Here is a 27,544-nt window from a genome sequence, read left to right as displayed (position 1 = left end):
TAAGTTTTATGTATAAATATAAATTAAATATTAAAAAAAATAAATAAATAAAAAAATTATAAAAAAATGTTTGTAAAATATATAAATAAATAACCGTGACTTATATGTGGCATGCTCTTAAGGAATTGCAATGCAAAAATTACAAAAACAAAGACAATATTATTATATAAAAGAAACAATTCAATACGTTTTTAAATTATTAAAAACCATTAATTATTTGCATTAAATATTAAAATAAATTACAATATTCATAAAAATTGCTATATGACATACGCTCATGATGAGAGTACATAACAATGTGAAAATAAAAATAAAAAAATGTTTTAAAATTTAAAAATAAAATTCAAAAATATTATTTAATTTAAAAAATATTTAAATATTTATACAATATTTAATATTAATAACAAATAATAAATATATTTAATATTAATATTAGATAATAAATATTAGTTTTATATTCATATTTTACACACAAAACTTTTCTATGTTACAACTATGTTATACAAAATGTGAAAATTAAAATTTCTTCTTTTGATTTAAGAAAAGAAGAAAAATGATAAAAATACGTTTAAATTATTAAAAAAAAAGTTAAAGTCTTTTTATTTAAATTTAAATAAATTCGCTTTCATTTAAATGCGATATGTGGCGGATAAATTTTTAAATAGTCCCAATAGAAATCTCTACAAATTAAGCTAAATGCTTTTTTGTGAAAAGCGAATTTTGTGAAAGAAATTTAAAAATTATTTAAATGAAAAGGTTTAATTTAAATTTATTTAAAAATTTATTTTATTTAAAAATTCGGCCGCAAATATTAAATTAATCTTATTTAGTATTAAAACAAATTACTAATGAAAAATTACTAAAAAAAAATATTTAACAAATATTTGCGAATCATACAAAATTTATATATATTTTAAAGTGCTAGTAGAATGTTAAATATTTATAGTAGACATTAAAATAAATTTTAATATTCGTTAAAATTGTTACATGGTAAACTCTTCAAGAGTTTCAAAACCAGAGTTGAAAAATTAAGAAAACCATTACGAACAAAAAACATTAATGAATGCATTCAATTCCGCGCTGCCTAAGCTAACCATGAGCATTTAAATGCAGTAAAAACAAAATTGGTAAAATTCCTAAGCAAAAAGAAAAACTCCACTGATAATTAATAGCCCCGGTCATATCACTCCAACCTTTCGGCCAAACAACGATCAGTCTGCGGCTACTGAGATCGGTGTGCTTATCAAACGCTTAAGATCATGTCAGCGTGGCTGTTTGTTTTTTGTTACTACAATAAAGTTGTAGTTGCTTTCAGAACTATCGACTGTGCATACGCTGACCGTCAAACGTGTTGAGTCGGCACGAACGCTTAGCACAGCGACAGACTCACAAAAAACATATAAATTATTAGTTTAGACCGAAAAATAGATTCAAAAAAACAAATACAACACTTAACGGCACATTCTTGTCTCGCTTTAACTTTTTATCTATTCTATTTTCCAATGCACCCTCAAATTGCTGCCGGTGGCAACCTTGAACGTTGTTCACAAGAAACGAGCACAACAAAAATAAAAAAAGAAACAGCAAACAGGCAACAATAAAAAACTCTAGCAAGAATAAATACACAATCGACAGATAAAAATAAAATCCATGTGCATTTAAGCCAAAATAAATATAACCTAATCTTGAAAAGAATTAGTTAAAAGGTAACAACAAAAACAAAAGCAAAAACAAATGAATGCTCACAAAATGTAGGCAACGTAAAGCAAAGAACGCGTCAAGTGTATGCGCGCGGTAGCTGGATTGCATTGTTATTGTTCGTATATTGTTGTTGTCATGCTAGCGGCCAACTGGTCAGCAGCACTCAGTGCGGTCATTTAGCCATGGCTAACCAAAGAAAACAAATATAATTTTTCCTCAAGAACTTGCTATCAGCGCGTTACTGTTGCTGTTGTTTTTGGGGGTTATTGATGTGATGTTGCTGCTTCTGTTGCTGTTCTTTGCTCATTTGAAGTATCAACGTCCAAGTGCAACGCTGATCGGGCATTCATGCTTTTTGGTGACCTTTTCTGTGTTTTTGTTTGTGATTTCGAAATTCCTAAAGTGTTTACTACATTTTGTTTTTTTTTTGGTGGTTGGTTTCTTGAATACATTTTTGCTTTTTTGGTCCAAGTTTTGATACCCAAACCAGAAAAAGCATTTGAATATTTTACTATTTTTCGAGTGTAATGCAAAACTAGAAAATGCTGAATCTACTTGATTTTGGGAACCACTCAACACAGTTGCCTTGTAATTTTTTTTATAAAATTAAATTAAGTTTTTAATGTAACTGTTTTTTTTATAATCTTTGTTTTGGTTAAAAAACGTGGCTAGATTCACATGGCCTCACATTAGCTACAGAAAATACAGAGCTAATAGTCAGCACGCAAACTTGCTCAAACACGCTAACCCCAAAAAAGGTTCTAATGTACCTAAGCATAAGACTGGACTCAAGACTAAGCTTCTGAACTCAAATAAAGCGCGCAGCAGAGAAAGCCGCAAAGATGACACCCCTACTCAGTAGACTGATGGCAAACCCAAAGAAAACTATAACGCTCTCCGTTCTCTTATACGGAACTGAACTGTGGGCAAATGCGCCAAACGTAAAGCACCGCTGCTAAGAAGGGCAGCGCTGAGAGTTGTGTCCGCCTACCGCACAAAATCAGGGCCAGCGGTTCAATACCGATAAACTTACTAGCTTTTGAAAGAAAAAAGGTATGGGTATTTAAGAAGAAAGAGTTAGCAAAGCTGCAGCACGCAAAATAAGAGATGAAACGCTAAGGCTTTGGCCAGACCGCTGGATTAACGAAACACGCGGCATATGGACAGTCAGGCTTATAAAAGACGTCGCCACATGGAACAACAGGAACTTTGGCGAAGTAAATTTTTATGCAACCAGTTCCAGAAAAATCTGTTCAAAATGGGGAAAAGCGAACACCTCACATGCATATGCGGAGATGCAGCCCAAGGTGACTCTGAACACACATTCTTCTAATGCATGCGTAGGGAATAAGAACGCCGAACGCTGTCACATAACCATTGAAAATGTAATCGACAAGATGCTAAGTAGCGAGGAAATATTTGTGTTCCGTATAAAATAGCGGGTCCTGGACGCAGGCACATAAGTATAATGTGGAAGATGGAACGCCGCGCTGAAGTAATCTGAAAGCGGTTCCAGAGTGGGCGAGTGGGTTTAAAACCCCTCATCCGCAAACAAAAAAATAAAAAGTTAAAAGTAGCTGAGGCTTTAAAATTCATGGGACTCTTATGCCTTCTCTTAACACCCGGACGCTGAATGCACTAATGTTTACAAGTCCACTCCTTTTGTAAACCCCAGATATTTCCTTTTAATTATCACTTAAAGTTATATTATGAGCCATTTGATAAGTTTATTCTAACAAAAGTTATAAATGTCAATAAAAAGTATTGCTGGCAAATTACTGATTTTTAGGGTTGTCATATAGAAAAATAAATAAGTTAAATAAGCGCTTTTCAAACATCTATTTTCAAATAAGAATACTTTTAACGGTATTTTTATTCACTAATTGCTTGTGTGTACGTGGATATTTCGCAACCAGTGTTGTGGAGAAGTTTGGCCTTTGTTCGAAGTTGTGTTTCAGTGTTGCAGAATACTAAGTTTAGAAATTGCGAATAGCATTAAATTAAATAAAATATATTTACTTTTTTGCTTTTGTGTGTGTATTTGCAGTGCAACTCTATGAAATATTAATACATTTAATTTTTTTTTTTAATTTTTTTACATGGCAACTCTCCAACTCAATGCATTTTCAATTTAATGGATATTTATTTTTATTACTCATTATTATAATTACAATTTTGCACACTTGGCGTCAATTAAAAATGGAAACAATATTTTTTTCTTAAGGAATTTATAATTTTTTTTTAAATTTTTTGTAGGAAATTATTATTTTGCCTTACTGAATTCCTAAATAAATTCCACGTTTCTTAAGTTAAAGAACTCTACTTCATTATTTAGAGCTCACTTTTTTCTTTGTCGGACAGACTAGGAAGTCCAGCACTCAAACACAATTGAGTCCATTGCACTGCACTCGGGTTCCCTTTTTCTTTAAATCTACTCGACCTCCGAAGAAATCTGAGTAGGTGTTGTGGTGCCAAGGGTAGGAATTAATTTCACTATTTTATACCATTTCGTTGATTTTCATTTATCTCATCTCATTTCGTTTCAATTATTTCATTTTTATTGCTCTAGTTTTCATTTTAAATACCAACAAGTCATTTTCAAGCTTATCACCACCAACTTTTTCCCAAATAATTTTTTTTAATTTTTATTTTTTGTTATTGCTGTTGTTTTTTTATGTTTTTTTTGTTTACCAACAACAGTTATTGTCTGCCCACCACATTTGGTAGCAAGCAATTACTTTAAGCCATTTGCCATCGGATCGCTTTGTTGATTGACAGACAATAAAATCCGCTATTTAAAGCAAAAATGGCAATAAAATGAAGCAGAACCAGTATATAGAAAAAATTGATTAATTTAGTCACACCTTAAAGTCTAACTGCGTATATCTGAATTCTTGCAAGCATATAAATGCCATATTAGGAATATTAAGAATATTTTCCATTAAATCTTTATACAAATTGCCAGCCACAAATCGATAGCCAATGAAGGTCAATTGCGGTTAATGAAATATTTGTAATTCAGTGTAGAGATACATTTATATGTGTATATGTGTGTATTTATATATTTTTCCTTTATTGCTGAAAAAGTTAGCATATCTAAATATAATTGCTAGAAGTTAAAAAACGCATTAATTCTACTTTGAAATTGGAATTTCAAATCCTTTGAAGTTAATTCCACCTTGGAACGTCGGGAAAATATATACACAGTTTGAAAATGGTTTTAAAATACTTGCGTACTTTGCTTAATATTTTATTATTATTATTAAGGTTACAAATAAAATTAAATCTGCAAAATTTATATTTTTTCCGAAAGCAAAATTTTTTTTGGCTATTTTCTGAGCCAAAATTAAAATTCTTTCTGATTTCGTTTTTAGCCAAAATATCTAAAATTATTTCAAATATTTAAGGAAAATAGATTTATTTTCAAATTTAAAGGGTTTTTTACTGAATATGTAGTATATGAATATTTATTAATTTATTTTAAAACTCAAATTTTCTCCGGCATTTAATTTGTCAAAAATATTCTGCTTGTTCCGTACCAAACAATTTTCTAGAAACTTTTTTGAGAGATGGTAATTTTTCGGAATATTTTCTGCCAGATTTGTCTTTAAATTTGTATGTGTAAATTTTTTTAATATATGGTTTTTTTCTTAAAACAGTGGCTGCCATCGCCGAATGGGTTGGTGCGTGACTACCATTCGTTACCGGATCGGGCAGCGAGACCCAGTGCATGAAACACCAAATAATAGAAATCATTTTTTCTAATAGTGGTCACCAATTCACAGGCAATGGCAAATATCTAAGTGTATTTCTTTCCATGAAAAATGTACTTCCATGAAGAAACTCATCAAAAAAATAAAAATCAGCTGCCTTCGGGGGGAGAAATTAAAGAAAACAAAAAAATGGAAAAACTTTTTATTTTATTAATTAATAAATCTAATAAAATTAATTATTTTATTACTAATTATTATTTTTATTTATTAATTACACTGTGTGATAAAAAAAAAAAAACTAAATATACTTTTATGGAGACCTAGCACAACTTGTGGCTATAGAAAAACTAAAAAAAATGGTATAGGAGAAATTTCCAATACACCCCCAAAATCTCATTTTATGGCCATAAAACCGTTTTTCAGTAGGTTGATGTGAACAATCACTCTTAACTTCGCCAATCTCCATCCGATTTCGAATTTGTTTTTTTAGTTCGAAAGAACAAAAACAAACCTTTTTGACAGTTTGTTGGCAATTTTTCTGAAATGACAACTGACGAGACTGTAGACGGAAGTATTTGGAATTTTTTTATTTTTTCTCTATTTTTTCAACTTTGACATAATTTTTACGATATTATCCGATATTGAGGATTTTTTTTAGTACACTACTGTTATAGTAAATTTAATTTTGCGTCGAATGAGCTATATTTGACTGTAATTGAATTAAAATTAATAGAGTTGTGTGGGTTTTAAGATTTTATTGTTTTTTTTTACTAATTTGGTATGTAGGTATAACTTACGCTAAATGGGAATAAGGACGTGTTTTGATGCGTTATTATAGATACGTAATATTTGTTGGAGTATATATGTATACATAAGAGTACACTGTACTGCATACAACAGAACTGGTTAGAACTTACGAAAATATCTGACATTATCACACATTTTTTTTTTCGATAGAAATATGAATAAGCTCCCAAGTGTACCAAAGTTCACACTGTACATTGATTAACAAAAGAAGTTTGTTATTATAATTTAACCTTATTAAAACGTCACAATTTTATTGTTTTGCTTCAATTTGTGAGAAAGAAGTGTGCGATAATCGCATTAAGTTTTGTTTCATATGTGGTTTGTGGATCAAAAGCGTTGTTTGAAGTTACAGAGTAATAAAGCTCTGGTTGATGGCTACAACGATTTCTTTAAGCTTACATATACTAGTGTTCATTGAAATTCAAGAGATATAAATCAAAACGTTGCCAGAATAGTCGAATTTCTTTATATTCTCCGATGACGTAAACGGTCATCATTATAAAACTCGAAAGCACATAAAGTATGCTGATGTTGCAACTGTTAAGAACCCGTAGTCTAGGACGATATGATTGACTCAACTGCAGGTCATGAACTGAAGGAAGTTCAACTCATTGCTGATGATGATCAAACTGATAAAAATAAACCTGATGATGAAGAGTACTTTCCGTCTGGTTCTAAGTCTTCAGAACGACACACTGTATCAAATTCAGATTTTCAGGATCTTTCTCGTGATTTACTTCTATCGGGAAGACAATCTGAAACGCCGCTTCTCGATTTAAACAATGGAATTTAGTTGATGACGACTTCAGATGAAAGATGATGATCGAACTTCTTACAGAGAAGTATTCAAAACTGATGAAGAGAATGGCAAATATACCGTACCATACTAAACTCCAAATGGCGGATTCCAATGCATTTTTAAGTTTGGAACCAGTTCCGTTGTGTACTGCACCGTACCGCACCGTACCATACCGTACAGTGCTGCACTGCACAATACTCCAATAAATACTATGTGTTTATAATGACACTTGTTATCATTTTCATGCTTCGAAACGCGCCCTTATTCCCATTTAGCGTAAGTTATACCTACATACGAAATTAGTAAAAAAATCTTAAAACTCACACAACTCTATTAATTTTAATTCAATTACAGTCAAATATAGCTCATTCGACGCAAAATTAAATTTACTATAACAGTAGTGTACTAAAAAAAATCCTCAATATCGGATAATATCGTAAAAATTATGTCAAAGTTGAAAAAATAGAGAAAAAGTAAAAAAAATCCAAATACTTCCGTGTACAGTCTCGTCAGTTGTCATTTCAGAAAAATTGTAAACAAACTGTCAAAAAGGCTTGTTTTTGTTCTTTCGAACTAAAAAAACAAATTCGAAATCGGATGGAGATTGGCGAAGTTAGGAGTGATTGTTCACATCAACCTACTGAAAAACGGTTTTATGGCCATAAAATGAGATTTTGGGGGTGTATTGGAAATTTATCCTATACCATTTTTCTTAGTTTTACTATACCTACAAGTTGTACTGGGTCTCCATAAAAGTATAATATCACTGTCGCACGGTGTTATTATTACTATTATTAATTTTTATTATTATTTTTTAATTGTTGCAGTTTATCTTAACCTATGTGGCACTTTGTTGGTAGCCGAAAAGCCATTTGCATATGAATGGACGCAGACAAATTTGTTGTAGTGATTGTAGAGATAGCCGCTTACAGTAGCTGATATGAATATAATTTTTTACACCTGCACACATGCAATAAAGACATATTTATTTTTATAACTTAATGAGCATATTTTATGCGTGTGAATGGCAGAAAGCGCTAACGGGTAAATTAGTGACTTGCTGTGCGTCGTGTGCCCTCAACGTATGCACCTTGTCAATGCCAAGGTTTATTATGGCTTGGCTTCTTGGTATGACCTTGCGGGCGGTAGCAATCGAATTTTGTCTAATAGGCGGATCTAAGTGTTTTTTTTTCGTTTTTGTTTTAAGCTGGCCTATGGTGTGTTTGGATAATTATGTATTTATGTATGCTCATATTTATGTATGTGTGTATGGCTGCGTGTAAAAAAATTTTGTAAATTATTTCATTTTCTGCGGTTTTGGCATTTTCGAAAATTTGTCATCTAACTCAATGTTGGGTGTGGGTGTCAATGTGCGCGCAGACGCGTGACATTCATTCATCATTTTTTACTTTGCAAACGTGAACATAATTTAAAAAAATATATATGAATTAAAAGCAAGAAAATATTGTTTTTAAATAATTTAAAAAAATTATTAAAAAAAATATTACAATTTATAAGAAATAAAAAAAAAAATTATTTTGTTTATAGCGAAAAAAATTGCGGTATTCGCAAAACTTGTGGTTGTTGTTGATATACTCTTAAAGTATGCAAATGAAAAACGTCAAAGTAGATTATTTTTGTTTTTCAAACTATTAAAATTAATAAATGAAATAATTTTTTAAATTATTAAGAATATATAAAATAGTAAAAAAAATATTGCGATACTCTTTAATATTGTTGCGCGAAATACCCTTAGAAAATTCAAAAATGTAATTAAAAAATGTAAAAATTAAAAAACAAAAACAAATTTTTAGTTAAAAAAAGCAAAAAAAATACATTAAAAATGTTCAGCTATATATACGCGGATTCCCGAAAGTAGCTGCACGATAACAAAAATAGATAAACAATTAGTGAGTTAGGTTAGCTTAGGTTCTACTGGCTGGCCAAAGCTAGGCAGAGACCATTTTGGTTCATAGCGACCCCAGATCAGAGTATTTTGTTTTGTTTTAGCAAAAGTAATCATCACTCAAGACGCGCGTACTGTTCGCGAATCGTAGGAGTCGTTCAAGCTCCAGTTCAGGGATAGATTCAAGCGTATCATATTCTAGTTTTTGAGAGAGAAAGTTAAGAATTGAATAAAAATTTTATTTGACTCGATGAATGCACAAAATTGTTTTATATGGAAAAAAATCGGAGCATCGTCTGAAAAAAAATGATCAAAAATAAACAGAAATCAACATACCTCAAACTTTCATGTTATTATACTAAAATTTAATGAGCTGAAAAAGTGCTTACCCAAATTTTTTAAATTAAACGCTGACAAAAAAATTTGGTAAATTTTTATAAGTCTTGTACAAAGATTGAAATTTCAGATTATTGTGGTTTCTGTTACAGAAAAACTATATTTTTATAAAAAAATAATTGAACTTGATAGATATATAAGTAAATAGTTGAAAATAGTCAGTATATCGTGCTTTTATAATAATTTTGGACGTGTATTTCGGCGGCCGCCTTACCATTCGGTAATGCACTGGTTCGAAAGTCCAGGTTTGAAGCACTAAATGAGAATAGAATAGAACAATTTTTATCTAGCAGCAGTCGTCAAAGGGGTCGTATTTCTGTTATGAAAATGTTACTCATAGAAAACCAGCCCCCGGTCGCAGGCGGCAGAAATCTGATGATTCCTCCATTTGTGGAAAACATGAAGACGCACACTACCAATTCCAAGAGGAACTCGGCCAAATACGTAACAAAGACTGTAAGAGCCAATTACAGTTATTATTATTATTTCAAAAATTTCATGATCTTGATGCAGAGAGAGAGGATATGGAGGTTTTCCAGAATTTCCATACATTAACAGAAAACATTTTTGAAGTGAAACTTCTTAGGCGTCGATAGACGAGCGAGAATGGAGAGTAAAATTTCAAAGCCTTGCAACGTTTTGGGCATTTTCATTCCGCGAGAGAGAAAAAAGATATAACGTAGAGGAAAAGGAGAGAGAGAGCTATACCTTATATATATCTTAGATACACAATAGGCTATTTTTCCTGAGTTTTTCCTTGTGGTTGCTAATTTCTAGTGAGTAATAACACTGCCTACTTTTTGGCGCTTGTTTGTTAGTGCAAACTTGTAGGAAATATATTTTTGGTGCCTACTTTTTGGCGTTATATCTCCTCGGTGCCTACTGTTAGGGGCGTTTTTCGGTCCCAATTTTTTGGCGTTTTTATGGTGCCTAGTTTTTGGCGCTTATTTCCGTTTCCTGACTAGTGCTTACTGTGCGTACTATAAAGTGCTATCCATTCCGGCGGTGGATTTATTGGTATTGCCTTGCGGTAATTTGTGCCGTTGCTGCGGTCCTGGAATGGCTGCGTTCGTGCGAGAGATAAGCACTCGGAGTAGTGCGCGTTGTTGCCACGGTTTGTGTCCGGCGTTTACCTACACCGGTCGACCCTTCTCCGTTTTGTGTAAATTTTGTCTATTTGTATTCTCCGCAAATATTGTGAATTTATTTAGATATATATTCTTCCTCTCTCTCTCATTCCCTCTCGGGTCTCTCCCTCTTTCTTGTCTGCCTTGAAAGTTTTACTTTTGTTAAATGTACTACGTACACGCACTGTTTTTTTAATGTGATTACGCTGAGGTTGCCTTTTACATAGTATTCTTACTACAATCCCCGTAAGCTCTAAGTTTTTTTCTCGTAATAATAATTTTCATTCAAACTTATGATCACTTTTGATATTAGGTGCCTGCCCAAGCACTTGCGAAAATACTTTCTAAATCTGCCGATAATTTAGAACGTGGCTTGAGTCATAGATTTCTTGTTACAATATTGTAACTCGCAATGCTATGCCGCCTCAATAAACTCCAGCAAAAATAGAAAGCCCGCAGTGGTTCTTGAAAAATTTGTTGTTCCAACAAGTGGAGAACTTTCTAGCTTTAGCATACTAAGTACGAGTAATTGCATGCATTTTTCGCTAATAAACCCATATTTTACTTTATACATAGCTACAATATTTATTCAAAAAACTAATTTCTATATATTTGATAGTTTCAGTTTACGTTTAAATGCTTGAATGTTCTTGAAGCTCTGGAATTTGCAGACCGCTTTTGCTTACTTTTTGTTAGAAAACTACTATTTATTGTCTGTAATTCATCATCGATTTTTGCGCGCCAATTTTTTATATTTTTAGTCTACTAACGCAGCTTGCTAAGTATTAGTGTGAAGATTAATTGGGCAAAATTTTTAGTATAATCAAACATACTTTCGGGGATTATTTAGATTTATGGATAAAATACTTCCGCTTTCAAATATTAAAATTTAGGTTAGTCCAGTTCATTCATCACTAGAAATACTAGAAAAAATTATTAAGTATCCGGCTAGCATTGGCGTGCGCTTGATTAAATTTTTTTGTTTTGCTTATTATATGGGTGGTTTTGCTTTTGATTTTTATATTTTAGTGTATTCCAGAATTTGTGTTTAGCATCTTGAGTTAAAATAAGCACATGTGGAGCAAGCAACATATAACTGGCCGTGCGAGAAGCAGAGATTCATTGGCTGTTCTATTTGCATGTTACGAGTATTATTTTATTATTATTTTAGGCTGCCTATCAGCTAGTTTGGCCCTTTTATTTTACTGTAAGCATCTTTGGTGCATATTCAGTAACGATTTTTCTTGCCTAATAGTGATAGGACTGATTTGGGAAGGCACACACTGGTGCTATTGATGGAAGTAAATACACGACTTGTTTCCCAATTCTTCTAATTTTCCTACGCAGAAAGCATTTAACCCTTCACCAATTAAGCAAAAATAAAAAAAGAAGAATTAAAATGCCACCATTCTCATTTTTAGACAATGACTCATGCAATTCCTACGTCAATACGATTTCCAAATGCTCCAATTGGAAGTATATTCAGCAGCAGCAAACTACCAAAAGCCATTCGTTTTCATTCGCTTATCCACCGGCAAAGCCTTTTGTTTCAGTATGTTGCTACCCCCTTGCCTATTTGAAGCAAAAAACTGAAGTATGCAACAATGGCAGCAAAATAGCCACAAATTGCAATGCACAAATTACCGCGAAAAATGTGCCCAAAAGGCGATGAACTGACATACAATTGGCAACTATTGTGCGCGATTGTTTTGCTGCTATTTTTCTCTTAGCAAAAATACAAAAATGTTTGCTTGTTTGCATGTCACTTATTGGCAACTTGAACTCACAAAAGCGCCGCTAACCAAAAATTACTTTGTTGTAAGTAAACATTTGTATAGAAAATAATAAAATTTAGCCCCATAGGTGAATAACTTGCACAAGTAAATATGCAGATAATAGCGAGAAAATTGCAAAAGAAAATTTCGAGTTTTTTCGCTTCAATATTAGTTTTTTTATAACTTTTTCTTAACGGGTAAATTAAGTTTGAAGTGGAAAATGAGCTAAATGGTTCAAACGGAAGGGTGAAGGGACCCAGTTTTTAAACATTGAAAATAATATTTCAAATATATTAATGAAGCGGGAAATTTTGTGACTACTGGGTTTTGTGGTTACTCATTGAGGCCTAAGATACGAGAAAGATATTAGGAGAACTTGCTTGCAGAGTGTCTAATGCAGAAAAAAAGCTCTCACGTTGCTTTGAGAAAACAAATAGCGCTATGTTTTTTAGAACACACATAAGAAATTAAAATCCCGGCATATGGAACTTTTTTTGGGTTTTTGAGTTAAAAAAAAAGATTTTGTTTTTTCATTGACGATTTATTATATTGATGAAATATTTATTTAAAAAGGAGAACTCTACATTCGACAATAAAAAACATTTTTATTAATATTTCTACTGGAATAATTGAAATACTGCCTTTGCAAAAGTTGAAAGATTTTTGGTGTGAGATTTTGATCTAGGATGGCTTACTGTCCAGATAGGAACATAGATCTGGTGAATAAGTACTAGAACGGGGCACTTCAAACCATAAAATGGCTACCCCTACGACCCTGAATCAATGCTTTAGACTGAAGAGTTAACGGCGAACTTGTTTTTGTGTAAAGTTTTACGCTCTTCTAAATTTAAACCTGAGTAATTACATTTAAAAATGTGTATATATTTATAGATTATCTGTAACTGAATACATAGCACGAAAAACCCATTTAATTTTCAGCAGAATTTAGCTTTAAAATGTTTCTATATATTTTATAAAAACGCATAAGCCCTTTGGACTTTTCCTGAATTTAAGGAAGTTATGTAACTAGACGAACCCCGGTATTTTGGGATTATACTAAAATATCCAGAAATTTCGAGATGAAAATTACCGCCATTACTAACTTCTACAGTTAAGATCTGTAACGTCACTGAATGAATTGCGGCCTTTATGGATTACATGAAAGTATCCCGTATTCGTGTCATTAGTTGAGCTCTGTTATTTTGTTTTCATTTCTTTCTTTCACTGTTCTAGAAATGTTCAGCAAAAGGGTAAAAGGGTGTGGGCAGTGGTTTCCAGTTAAACCATTTTTGACAATTTTTCAAAAAACCCTCAGAAAAATAAGTTAGAACACTCTTATTGAACCTGAAAATGGAATAAGCTTTATATGTTTTACTGTATCAATCATTTTTGCTCCGAAATTAAAATTTTTAGGCGGGTGCAGTGCCGTGAAGTAATAAAAAAAAAGTTCTTCAATGCTTATCAGGGCAAAAAGTGCCTTATTAAATTTTAAACGATTGAACTGATTTATAAAATTACTTGCAATATGTACTTGTACGAAAGCTATTAAATCGGCCGTTGAATACCAATTTTTATTGAAAGTGTTACTGGATTCACAAAATTCGATCCGCCTCCAATGCCTTAAATAAATAATCAGCAGGTGCAAAAACATGTAACAAGAAATGGATGGATTTTGTACGCATGAGAAGCAGATGATGGTTTCGGTTAGATGCTGCATATTTTTAGGGACAATTTTTTTCTATTTCAATATTTTTATACCATTATGTATGTATGTATGGTATATATTACAATAATTTTTATTTTTATCTTCCATAAATGGGTTTTCATAATGCAGTACATATATAAATAAAATCTCCTTCTACTACCCTGGAAATGTGACTAACGAAAAAGTAATTTTCATGAAAAATGTCGCAAATGGCAATGGCCTGCGGTGTTCGTGGACACGATTATCTGCCAAACGTGCTGCAGTGATATTCTCTATTGCGCTTATATATATTGTTTTTTCTTCTTTCTTGTTTTTTGTGATATTATTCCAACATTGCCTACCATACAATAATAAAGGTTGACCCAGTTCGCGAAAAATTCAGTGGCGCTCAAGATTTTCATGACAAACGATACGTAGCCAAAAATAGGAGCCACCAAACATTTCAGAAAAAAACAACAAGGCAAACATAAAAAACAAAAACAAAAAAACAACTAAACACAAGGTAGCCAAGCGTTACAGTAAACGAGAAAAACAAAAAAAATGAGCTAGAACTTTGCTCAGCGACGTAAATAATATTCCGCCGCCGAAAATAAGAATAGCGATAATTTAAAACAAATAAAAAGCCAATTGAAGTTGAAAATGTAACAGTCGCGCATTACCGCCGGTAGTTCTGCTAGTAAACAAAAATACCAATTCCAAAAAAAAAAACACATCATTTCAGTTGCAAAATAACGACAAAATTAAGTTTAACTCAAGGCTGCTTCAGCTGCAGCTAAAGGCTGCACTAAACAAAAGACTTCAGCAACGAACGCGCACCAGCGAAATCGTGCTATAATTTCCGTCACATGTCGCCGTTACGCCGATACCGTTTTTGCCATCGCTATCGCCTTCGAGCAGTTTCCCTTATATCTCTGCTTGTTTTGCTCCGATGGCTAGTCAGCCTGTCTACTATTAACTGTGGGTACGCTGAAAATTCTACACCACTGTGAAATTGCAACAGCATTGAATGGGCGCCGGAAATTGCCAGCCGGCAGAGAAATCGCTGACTGTTATTATAGTCACTTTTAGTGGATTTTACTGAATTTCGTACTCAATTTTTTCGTACTTCATTTTGCGCTAATTATAATGCATTTTCGCACAAAAAGGCAAAGGAAAAATTGAGTTCTCATAAAATTGCGAGAATTATTTACCGGAAATGTCTCATTACAAGTAGGTAATGAGAGTGTTAATAATTGGTGCAAAAAACAGGCAAATAAAGAAAAATAATAAAATATAATTTAATAAAAAAATTGGTCGACAGAAGAGTACGGAGTTGGAGTGCGGAATTCATGGAGATATGGACTAAATTTAAAAAGGTATAAAAAGGAAAACGACTTTTCTTTGATACTAAAGAAGTTATCAATGTTAGAAATGAAAGTAGTTCGGAATGACAATTCTTAATTTCATATAAAACTAAAGTAAAGCACCAAAAAATGTTATGAGATAATAAAAAACCACTAAAAGAAAAAAACTTAGAAGTGCGTAAATTGTGAAGACATTTTTTTGATTTAATTTAACATAAACACTACTTAAAAAAATTTAAATTATTTAAAAAAATAAATTTTTTGCATGATTTGATATAAAATATTCAAGCAGAAAATAAGAATTAAAGCAAAGGGTTTCAAAAAATAATTCATAAAAAAATTAGAAATCTTCAAACATTTTTTTTTCAACTTCAATTGTAAGCATTTAAAAAAGAAAAAAAAATTTATATAAAATAAGTAAACCAGAAATTTCAAAAAATGATTTATCCAAAACTCAAAAAGCTTCAAATAAAAAAATTGGTTTTTATTATTTAGAAAAGTTGATTTGATATAAAACATTAAGATTAGAATTAAACCAAGAAGTTTAAAAAATAACTTGTTCAAAAATTAAAAAGCTTCAAAAAGTTTGATTTTTTTTGGTTATTTAAAAAATTTAATTTGATAAAAAATATTTAAACACAATATTGGAGTTAAACCAGAAATTGCTAGAAATAGTTTGATCAAAAATCAAAAAGCTTCCTTTTTTTTTTTTTAATTATTTAAAGTTGATTGGATATAAAATATTTAAGCACAAAATTAGAATTAAGGCAAAGACTTTTGTTGAACAATAAAAAAGCTTCTAAATTTCTTTTTTTTAATTATTTAATAAATTATATTTGATATAACAAATTTAAGCGCAACATTAGAATTAAATCAAAAATTTCAAAAACCAATATTGCTTCTAAAAAAAATTGTTTTTTAATTATTTAGAAAAGTTGATTTAATATTAAATTTTTAAGCGAAAAATTAGAGTTAAATCAGAAATTTGAAAAAATAAATTTTCCGGAAACCAAACAGCTTATATTTTTTTAATTATTTAAAAATGTTGATTTGGAATAAAATATTTAAGCGCAAAATTAGCATTAAATAAAAAAGCTTGAAGCAATAAATTTATGTAGAAAAAATAACGAATAATTGGAAGTAAAAACATATATATAGCTTTAATAACTTTTGAATGCAGCTCGCGACAGTTCAAATGTATTTCTTCATGCGCTCAAGAAAGAAAATTAATCAAATTTAACCATTGCAATTTCAATAGCCTCAATTGCCAAGTTTATTGCTTAAGTCTCTCATTCCTACGGTTCATCGCATATGAAAATCACTGGCTCGTGCCGAACTAAATTATGTAAATTTGCTGCGAGCAATTGCAACATACAAATTGAAAGTTTCGTAGTTTGTCACGCCCTAAACTTGATTTTGATGTCGGTTTATTACAATAAAAAAAATTAACAACATTTCTGTTCCTCCTCCCTTGATGAATTTATTACGAAAGCTTACATGTAAATATTTAAATAGAATAAAAAAGTATTTTAGGTTTTTCCCTGGAGCATAAATCCATAAGTATTTAATGGTAGTATTTGGAAATTATTGCCAATGGCACAGATTCAATATATTATTTTTTTTGTTAATTATGTAAGTACCGATATGCAAAGCAGATTTGAAGCTGATGCTTTGATGAAAAACAATTTACGATAATTTTCATTCAGCTTTAAATTTGTGTGTGGATTTTTTTGTTGTTAAAAATGGTTAGCTTAGGTTAGGTCAAGCAAGACGCAGTTGGATGAAGCACGAATAGGCCATTAGAGCTTAAAGTTAGTTAGTATTTGGTTGATTGAAGTGAGATGCGCCAAACTCATTTGAGGTGAGGCTACGTTGGGCAATGTAGTGATGACTGATAGTGATGATGAGTTGAAATGCAATTTATTCTTCGTAGATATACCTTTACCGGCATAAGACAGGCATATTATTTATAATCAGACCATAAACAAGTTGGTCCGTAGGAAGCGATTGTGCGATGCTGTGGGAGTGCATGGGTTAGATCGATTTTTGTTTAAGATGTAAATAGTAGTGGGTCCATGAAACGAATCTTTCCGTCAACATAAAAAATTTAATTTAAATCAATTTAATATTTAATAATCTAAAAATGCAGTATTTCTTAGAGACTATGAAAACCAGATGAATGCTGATCAATTTAAACAAAATTAAACCAAACTTATTATATAATATATTTCTTTCAGTTTGATGAAAAAAATGTTATATTTCTTGCAGTTTACAGATAATGAATATTAGCGAAACTTATAATCTAGTTAAACAATTAGTTGATTCGTAACATTTTGAAGTAGTAGTAATATTCTTTGTGGAAGAAAAATCTAGGTCAATATGATTGAACTCTTTGAAAGATCTGAAAATTGGGGCGTTTTAAGCAGAAGTCATTGTAACCATCTCTTACCACAAAGTGTCATGATTTCGTAAGCTCCGCTCAGGAATATTATTGTAAAATTATTTTTCTCGAGTAACGATGAAAAGTCAATAATTCCACTTATCAAATTGAAAATGAAGGCGAGGGAGAAAATAGTCCTATCTATCTATCTAGAGATTTTAGGTTGATAAGCAAGCACCGACCTTTATAGGTTGGAATTGCATGAGTGAAAAGCACAAAATGCGAAGCGTACCGGTCAAAGACTTTATGTACACGTTAAAGTCTATTAATATGGCATACATAATATGGTCCTCAAGTAAAGATAGATAAAAAAGAGGTAAATAGTATCGTAACTTAAATGTAGGTGAACTAGCTAAAGTAGCAGACTGATAGACCCCATTAGCACTAAAGCGCCAATTTGATATCATTATGAGACCTACAAAACGCAGGCATATACAGCCTACTAGAGATGTTGATGTAACGGATAAGATTGATGTGATTTAAGTTAGAGCACCGCCCCAGACTGTCGAAGAAAGGAGCTCCCAGTGACCTCAATCGTCTGGCTGCCAAGCCCGAACGTTAACAGAGAAAGTTTTCAATAGTCTCCTTCTCCTTCTGTAATGAGGACTAAATGGTAAACCAGCTTTTCTGCGTGTGTGCTGATCATCCAATTATAGGTAAACATTTGAGAAATTGAATGGCGTGGAGACCCAAGGACTATATGTGTCCAGCGTCTGTTGTATTGGGGTCATACAATTTTCGAAATAGCACACGAAGATATATCGTTCCATCTGATCTGCGTTTTTCTGAGAAATAAGTTGTATAGTTCCCCCTTAACAGCAGTAACGGGTTGCTGATGACCTGGTGGGAAACCTTTGAAACCAATTCAGTTGACCCCTTTCCCTTCCTGGCAAGTTTATTAGCAATATCATTTCCTTCTATGTTTCTATGACCTGGAGCTCAGATCAGAGAAATGTTTCCTGCACACCCAAGAGATTTGATATCCTCCTTACAAGAGTTGACTATTTTGGATATGCACCATGGCGTCGTCAGAGCCTTGGCCTTCGCCCTCACGTTCCCTAAGCATTTTACAAACGTGCAGGATCACAAAGATTTCTGCCTGAAAAGCACTAGCAGTATTCGGCAGTTTTAAGGAAATAGATAAATTGGCTGATTTAGAGAAAACCCATTCCCTGACTCCCGATTCCATCTTGGAGCCGTTAGTGAAGACAGCCTCGGTGTATTGGAAAAATTGCCCTAGCTTTAAAAGAGGCTACCGTGTCCTTTCAGAGTTTGCCTCCAGAGGCCAACCTCCTTTAACCTGATTACACTTTGAGTAGCAATGGAAATAATACAACTTTAGTGTACATATATGACTAAAAAAGTATCTTAGATGCTAGTACGAACGAGCGAGCGTACATATGAGGTATTCATCACCAAGAGTGAAGTGCTTCACGTTCGCGTGAAAAGTATATTCGCCAACCGTTGGACTTTAATTGTCCTTAAGTAAGTTAAAACTGCCAACACTTTGCAGCGGTATATAGATGAGCAAGCATGATTAGAAACGAGATTTGTATTCGTTGAGGGAGAACATTCATTGCTTTGCAGTGCCTACCTAATCCATATTAGAGTCTTAAAAAGAATTATTCTTCACTTCACATCAGGGTCGCCTATGTTGATGGCATTTATACTTTATTTCGAGGCTCATTTACTTTACGGCCAATAGTGGTTGAAACATTGAGTACTTTTTTGCAAAAGAAAAAATTCCAACACGGAATTAAAACATTTTCTTTACTTATTTGCCACTTATCAGCCTTTCACTTACCGTTTTGGGTATCTTCTTGTTACATCAGCTCTTAAATAGCTCTTTGATATTGCGGTTTGCAACTTGTTGAAGTTTTAATGCCCGATAAAACTGTTACAAAAAGTAGCATATCGAGCAATTTCTCATGCACACCACTTACATATAAAAAATGCAAACAAGTACACTTAATGCTGCCTTTTGCGCAATATTTGCATATGAAAGTGAAATGTTAGCCTGCAGAGACAGTTGTACTTAGTTTTTTTGTTGGCTGGTTTCGACGGTAAATGATTTTTCTAAGCATTTCTCTAAAGCACGTATTTGGATAGATATTTTTGACCGAATTACCTCAGAAATGTGGTTTATGAAAAATAAAGTGTGGAATAAACTTAATGGCGAGTCAAATGTAAAAAGACAAATGAAAATTAAGAAGAGCAATACAAGGCATGAAAGAAAAAAAAAATTAAAAAAAAACATAAAATTACAAATAATTTTATAACAATATTTGAAGTAAGAAAATCTGTTAATTATCTTCAGGTAATGAAAAATTTTGATTATAAAATTGTAATATATCATATAGTTGCTAAAATAGTTGCTAAAATAGTTGCTAAAAAAAGATACATAGACATAAAGTCACTTTGTAATGCAGTGCTAGAGCGTTTTTTTTTTTGGTATTTCTTCCTGAAGCTATGAGAAGTAGATTCGCATATTGATTATTAAAATTGTGGTTGGAGAGTTCGCGATTTTTCTATCAAAATTTTAAAGTTCACTTTTTATTTCATATTCCCTATTATTTTACACAAAGTGATAAGACCGAGTTGTTTTCTTCGAAAAATGTTAGACAGTGAAATTATTAAAATGTGGTTTTTTTGTACTGCTTTCTTTGATACTACAACTGCCCTAAGGCTATAAGAAATTATTGTTGAGGTGTAGAAAATGAAGATTATTACAAATTTATTAATTAATCCTACTTAATAAAAAAATTATAGTTATTTTGCCCTTATGAACTTCCCTTAGTTAAAAGAAATCATTTGAAAATTCTAATTTTCATATGCAAATTCCTCTTCCACAAACCGAACCACTTTCCCCATCCATAAAACTATTATACTAATGAACACTTGAAGTCGAAGAAACTAACATGAAAAATGTGAAAAGATGCAAATTACAACAATTTCACAGCTCCACTCATTGATATTTATTACAGTCGGCTGATTGCGACTTAACTACTCAAACTACTTAACAAGTTTGTGTCTTAAGTCGTTCGTATGCCACCTCATGAGTGACGACAGTGAAATGCGGAAATGCCGCAGTGTAGGAAATTTTCACATTTTCGCTGTAAATTTCACCAAAACGGTGGGTGGTTTCAAATGCCCTTGAGAATTAAGTATAACTGTACCCCAGTGTCAGTAAGTATAACTGTACCCCAGCATTTCAAAGTTTTCATAAAAGCAGCTATTAGTCTACGCAGTGAGAAATTTGCATACGAAAGTTAGATATGAAATTTAGATATTAGAGTTTTGAGCGCGATTTCTTTTAATTTTTTAAATATTTTTTAAAGAATGTTTTTTAAAATAATTTTGCTTAATAAAAAAGGTTTTAAATAAAAAAAAAATTGATTTAAAAATAATTGAAAGAAAATTTTAAGAAAGAAAAACTAAATTCCTTTTAAAGGTCATTTGATTTCTTATAAATACTCCATTAATTTTGAGTTATTTAGTAAAATTGTTGTAAGCTTTAGAGTATAGGCATTTTTTTGCCAAACATTTTGGAATATTTTTGTTTACGGTTTTTGCAGACGTTATTTAATTGGTTATAAATATTCCATTTATTAATTTTTTGTCTTTATTATGATTGCAAAACATTTTTTATTTATAATTAAAATTATTATACTGTACAAAATTAGGGGTTTTTTCTTTATTTTAGATGCTATTTTTAGGAATTTTTTTTTTTTTTTTTAATTTGCTTCATTTCAGCTTTGCTTTACCAATACTTAAATAAATAAAATATTTTCAAACCTGCCATATAAAAAAGAAGACCTAATAAAGAATCGACGTAAAAATAATAGCCAATTTCAATGCTAATGAGAGAATTTCTGCAACTGGCATTTTTCTGAGTGTAAAATCATACCCAAATTTGTATGAAAATATACACAAAAGTTGTTTAATCGAAAAAATGATACACAAAGTGCACAAGTTGACCTTTATTTATTCACATTTTTTGTTTTCATTGTAGCATTTTCTTCATAATAATTACTCCTTTTTACCTTCATTTTTGGCCCTACCTTTTACATTGCTTTTACTTTCCGTTGCCTTTATTGCCGAACCCACCCACGCATAGCACGCCTTTCTACAATGTCTGCCATGTGCTGGGGACCACCAACAATAGTAATGGGCACAACAATAAAAACTATTACCACTTTCTTGCTGGCGGGTAATAACTTTTCCGCATTCGAGTTGACGGCAGACAGGCGACCCCTCTAACTGCCACATTTATAAAATGTTACTTTTACCAGAGTGAGAAAAACGAAATTGGAAAGAAATGCTGAATAATTAATTGCTGCTAGGGCGTAAACAATTAAAAGGCAACACTTTCGTAGATTATCGCATAAAGTAGTGCAGCTGGTGTATGAAAATGCAAAAAAAATAAATAAATAAATAATAAAAATAAAAATAAAATAATAATAATAAAAAAAATCGAAAATGTATGCAATGGTCGAAAAGTTATAGAAAAATGAAGACGAAAAAATGTCTCAGCAAAATATTAGGGAAATATATACATACATACACACTTCTTAGTGTATTAGAGTAAAAACATTTTCGTAGCAGCAAAGTAAGTTTAACTAAATTTTGAGTGCACATTTTTTTCTTTTTAAATCAGAAAATTCGTGTGGCACTATACAGATATTTTAATCCTCCACTCAAATAACAAATCCACTGTAATTTTCAATAGGCTTATGAAGCACTTTAAAATCCTTTAAAAAACCAAATTGGTGAGTAAATGAAAAACGGATTATGCAGCACTACTATGTAAGAACTATAGTTTGCATTCATATGAAATTTTTCTTGCATAACAAAAACAAGATGATAATTGTCCACGGTGCAAAAATGTTAATAAATAAAAAAGAAATAATGTTGCATTCTACGTCAGAAGTGAAAGAAATATACGTAGCAATCCATAAAAAATATATGTATCATACCCATGCACCATTAAGCTCATTTAATTAAAACTAAAAATAAATGTTTGCAAATAAACCATGTAAATACTAAGTATTTTCATAACACCTCGCTTATGAGAGCATATCAAAACGAGTAAATTACCAAATTGCCAACAAAATAAACAAGGAAGCATTGGTGGCACCCACACCTGCTTCTATTGTGGCATTTACTGCCTTTAGTTTAACAAAACCAAAAATATTAAGGTGCAGTTAAAGCTGTGCTTCAATTGAAATAAAATAAATACATAAAAAAATACAAATAAGAAAACATATAAATTTGAAATAACATTATGTATATTTAACAATTATTTTTCCTGTTTCTCGACGGTTAATTTGATTTACTATTTTCCAAGAGTACTTGTGGTAAAACAGGCAATTACATAAAATCGTAGCAGCAGAAGCGAAAGACTTAAGTAACGAACTTTTTCTCTGCTCTTATTATTTGGCTTAATGTTAATGCGATTGCCGGTTGTAATGAGGCAAAATCGAAAATTAAAAGTAACGAATCGCAAGAAAAAAAAACGAAAGGAAGACGAAAAAAAGCATTAAAATAAAACAGCGCACGCTAAGGGTTCACTTGCAATAGAGTAAATATATTTATGTTTGTGTACATAATTTGAGTGTTTGTTTGTGCGCAACAGTTTTTTAAGATCGATTTCGCGATCGCTTTTCGTCGAACATTTCAAACGGCGGCGATTTGCATTATGCACGCCAATTTCAAATGCGCATTTGAAATTAGAGCAACAAAACCAAAAATGAAAAAACTATAAAAAAAAAGTATATCAGCAATAGAGTTCAAGTAGCCTAGACTTTTACTGGCAACAAATGTTGCAGGCACATTGAATGTTGTAACTGCCGGGCGAAAAACATTGAGCGCCACAGAGTGAGGAAGCAAGTGAGTTGCGGTGTAAAGAGCGTGAGGGCAAAATGAGGGTTTAGCGTTTGGGCCAGGATAGAGTTAGCGAAGTTACAGGGAGTGAGCAAGCAAGAGAGAAGGCGGTTTAGCTTGAGCAGTTGGAGTTACAAGCTCTTGCTCACGGTGGGACTTAATGAAAATTTGTTACAGCCACTGCTACATATTACTCGTCACAACATGCAGCTGAGGAAACGTTAGCCAGCGCTGTGAACTTAGCAAATGTTTTCAAATTTTTTGATTTGTTTTTCGTTTACAGCTCTTGATTTTTAGCATTCGGTGGGCATTATGCAACTGTAGCAAACAAGAAGAAAAACTGCCAATAATAATAAAAAAATGAATAAAAGCGCAAATGTGTACAGCAGGGAAAACAACGAGAAGGCAAGCAAGTAAAAAAATACCAAAAAAAGGAATTGAAGCTTATGTTTGAGTTGTAATTGAAGCTGAACCGCGCAAGTAGGCAAGAAATAAAATACTATTTTTATGGTTCCTTTAGTTTTGAAAGGATAGTGGGAAAGGGGAGGGGAGGGATGTGATTCCAGCTTTCGTGAAAAAACGATGCAAATGTTTACAAAGTAAATACAGTCGCACAGCTGACGCTTGGATTTAAGGGTTGTCTGTAAAATAAATGCATTTTGGTGGGCGATAGACAGATTTATTATTAGTTTTTTTGCAATTTTGGATTTAAAATTCTTTTTTAATACCCAATTTTTTAAACCATTATTATTAATTAAAAATATCTAAAAAAAATCTTCAACTCAAAGTTTTCTTAATGAAAGTTTTTTTGAATGAAAACCTGAAAAGCCGAGAAATATTTTATTCAACTTAGTAACTAACTACAACTTTTGGCCGTTTGAACCAATTTTTTTTTCAAATCTGATATATATTAATTCAAAAATATTTCTTTTGAATATTAAGTTTTTTATAAAAAATCTTTAAATAAGGTTAAGTTTGGAAGTATTTTTTCCTATCTAAGGCGTTTGGCTTTTTTACCACCTTTTTTACATATTTCAAAAATATTTTATTACAACTTTTATTGAAAATTAAATTTTTTGAAAGTTGATTTTTGAAATTGCAGCTTTATATCAAATCTGATGCCTTTGTCTTTTTTGGAAGCTTTTTTTGTGTCACACCTGGTATTAAAAAAAAATTTTTTTTATTTATAATCTTTTTCCAAATTTTAATTTTTCAAAATTCATTTTTGAAGTTACGGTTTTTTTAAATCTTATATAAGTCAAAAATATTTCTTTTGAATATAAATGTTTTTTTAATAAAATAAAAAGTTTTTTTTATGCCAGCTATAAGGCCTTTGGCTGTTTTAGCAGCATTTTTATATTAAATTTGGTATACTTAAAAACAAAAATTGTTCTTAATTATAACTTTTTCAAAAATTTTAATTTTTTCACAGTTAACTCTTGAAGTAAATTTTTCTTTGCTGAAAAGTTGAGAAACTTAAAGCATTAAAAAACACTTTATGGTTCACTTTTTTAATCCGGTGGAAAATAGCACTCAAAAGTTGGCTGTGTCAGGGTTACACAAACCTCACAAAAAACCCTAACACAAAAAAGTCTAAAAGGTATTTCAAAAATAACTTTTATAAAAAGATGGTAGCATGGCTGCCTGATCCAATTATAGTTTTACAAAAATGTGCAGTAAAATATATTTTGAATAAGAACGCCACACACCATCCGGTAATCTTATACAAATTTTGGAATTTTTTTCCTTTTTTTTAAAGCATCATGGAAATCCTATTCAAGACACAATTAAAAACCACTTACTACCAATTCAATTCGAAGCGGTAGTACACAAACGGCTTTTATAGCTTAATAAATTCACACCCTGAAGGTACACTTGCATGCATAAATACTTGCAAAAATTAATATGTAAAAAAATTGTATATACCTACTCGTGAGCGGCTCAAAAGTGAAATGCAGTAAAAATATTTAAGACGAAAGTACGAATTTGAATCCAAATATACAAATACTTATAATAAATTGAAAGTGAAGTGAAAAAGTCTACAGCAGAGGCAAAAAAGGTAAAATAAAATAAATCAAACAAATTATTAAAACTCGAATGCTTGCAAACATCAACAAATCGCGTAATTTAAAATTGCAAAAAGGTATGCCAAACCTCAATAAGCAAATGACCATAAAAATGAAAGTGTTAAAGCAACCACACGCAATTATACATAAATTTTTGATAATAAAAATAGAAAGGCTGGCTGGGATATTCAGAGTAGCACACTGTTGGGCGTACGAGTTTATTCGTCATAATAATTATAATAATAATAATGCAGGCATCCCAACAGTCACACCAGCGAGTATGGCACACGTGCCCAAAAGCGGGGAAAACATAAATATTAAGTAGTAGAAAATGATTATTAATTCGAGCAGAAGTACCATTTTGGGAAGATAAGTGCTGAACACGCATTTTATTGCGGCACATAACGCAAATTTGAAGTAAATGGGGGGGGGAGCTACAAAGAAACTCAACAAATATTCGCATCCGGCACAAAAAATAACGTTTTTGGTATTTAATTTCAGAAGTAGCATTCCAAGTTCTTTGAAAGTTGTATTTATATTTTAAAAATGAATATTACCAAATAAAAGTAGGCAGCAGAATTGCTTACAAGTAAGCTGAATGAGGATTTAATTCAAAGCATGTAAGAATTTTTGAATCATATTACAGTAGTAAAGAAGCTGAATAGCTCACAAAGAAGCTGAATGAGGATTAGAAACAAAAATTAGGCAGCTGAATAGCTTACAAGTAAGCCGAATTGTGAATTAATTTACTTGTTGCAAAAAATATAAAAAATCAAGTAAAAATAGCCCGCTGAATTCAAGTACAAGTAGCTGAATAGTGCCGAATTATTTTATTTTTATTATTTATTGTTATTATTTCACTCACCTCATCGTACACCTCTTCCATATCCAAGCCATGCGTCGCATTCGCCTCGTCACGCACTGTCCACATGCGCAACGTGTGCGGTGAACCACCTTTGAACAGACTATCTGTACGTTTCAGTGTTAAATTCAAATTCTCACCAAAAGCATTAAACGAGACTTTGTGCTCTTTCAGCTCGCGTAAATCGCTTGGGAATTTGCCACGCGTCGCTTGCTCTAAGCTATTCACACCGCCAGCGCCTGGCGCATTAGCTGCCGCCTTCAGTTCGCTATAGTAAGGATTTTTACTCAAATCCTTTTTCACATGATGTGGCTCTTTGAGGGTCGCTCGAGCATCCGTGTCCAGCGCCACACTGTTTATGCTGCGTCGTCGACGGCGACGATAATGTTCGGGCAGTGACGCCGTCGCCACGCCATCGTCGAAGCTGTGATGTAGCAGCTGCACGACTTCATAGTGCGGCACAGCGTTCACACTGTCGACATGGAATACCGACTGCAGCTGTGTGGGTGACATTTGTTTGTGATACTGCAAAGAGATGAAATGAATGCAAAGAGAGGGAGATTAGTTAATGTTGCTGAGAGTTGGCGGGGTAATATAAATAAGTGCAAAATTATTTTTAATTCTTAATTTGAGTTTTTTTTGATTTTTGTGTTTAAATTTGTATAATTAGATTAATTAAGAATATGAAAGCTATATGAAGCTATCAATAAGCTTCTGTCGAAAAGTTTTTTGATCGGATCGGTTAAAGTATTGATGCACTGGTTGTTAAAAAAAATTCGAAAAAAGTGAAAACAGACCGCAGATTTCCTTTCGGAATTAAAACACAACAAAATTTAATTTTCAGTTCTATGAGAAATTTTGAGAAAAATTTGATATATTCGGAAATAAGGAAGAAATAAAATAATAAAAACAAATTAAATTTATATAATTAAAAAGAAATAAAAATTGGTCAAAATGTCCTAAAAACTTCATTCGAAATTGAAATTATGAAAAAATTAAATAATTAATGTTTATTGGTAAT

At 31.8% G+C, this 27,544-nt stretch overlaps 1 protein-coding gene across 8 annotated transcripts in view; it reads right to left on the bottom strand.

The window, feature by feature from the left end:
* The window catches only part of LOC128868400 (venom metalloproteinase 3), a 247,771-nt gene that overhangs the window by 121,646 nt on the left and 98,581 nt on the right, over nt 1-27,544 (bottom strand). For all 8 annotated transcript variants that reach the window (XR_008455111.1, XR_008455109.1, XR_008455110.1 and 5 more), the window contains exon 4: nt 26,527-27,048. Coding sequence is in view for 5 of the 8 variants with exons in the window: in XM_054110447.1 (XP_053966422.1) it covers nt 26,527-27,048 (522 nt within the window). In the remaining 3 variants the exon portion in view is untranslated. The remainder of the gene's footprint in view (nt 1-26,526; nt 27,049-27,544) is intronic.

The sequence above is a fragment of the Anastrepha ludens genome, chromosome 6 (genome assembly GCF_028408465.1).
Source record: "Anastrepha ludens isolate Willacy chromosome 6, idAnaLude1.1, whole genome shotgun sequence".
In the NCBI taxonomy this organism is placed as follows: Eukaryota; Metazoa; Arthropoda; class Insecta; order Diptera; family Tephritidae; genus Anastrepha; species Anastrepha ludens.
This window is presented reverse-complemented; position numbering and strand designations above follow the sequence as displayed.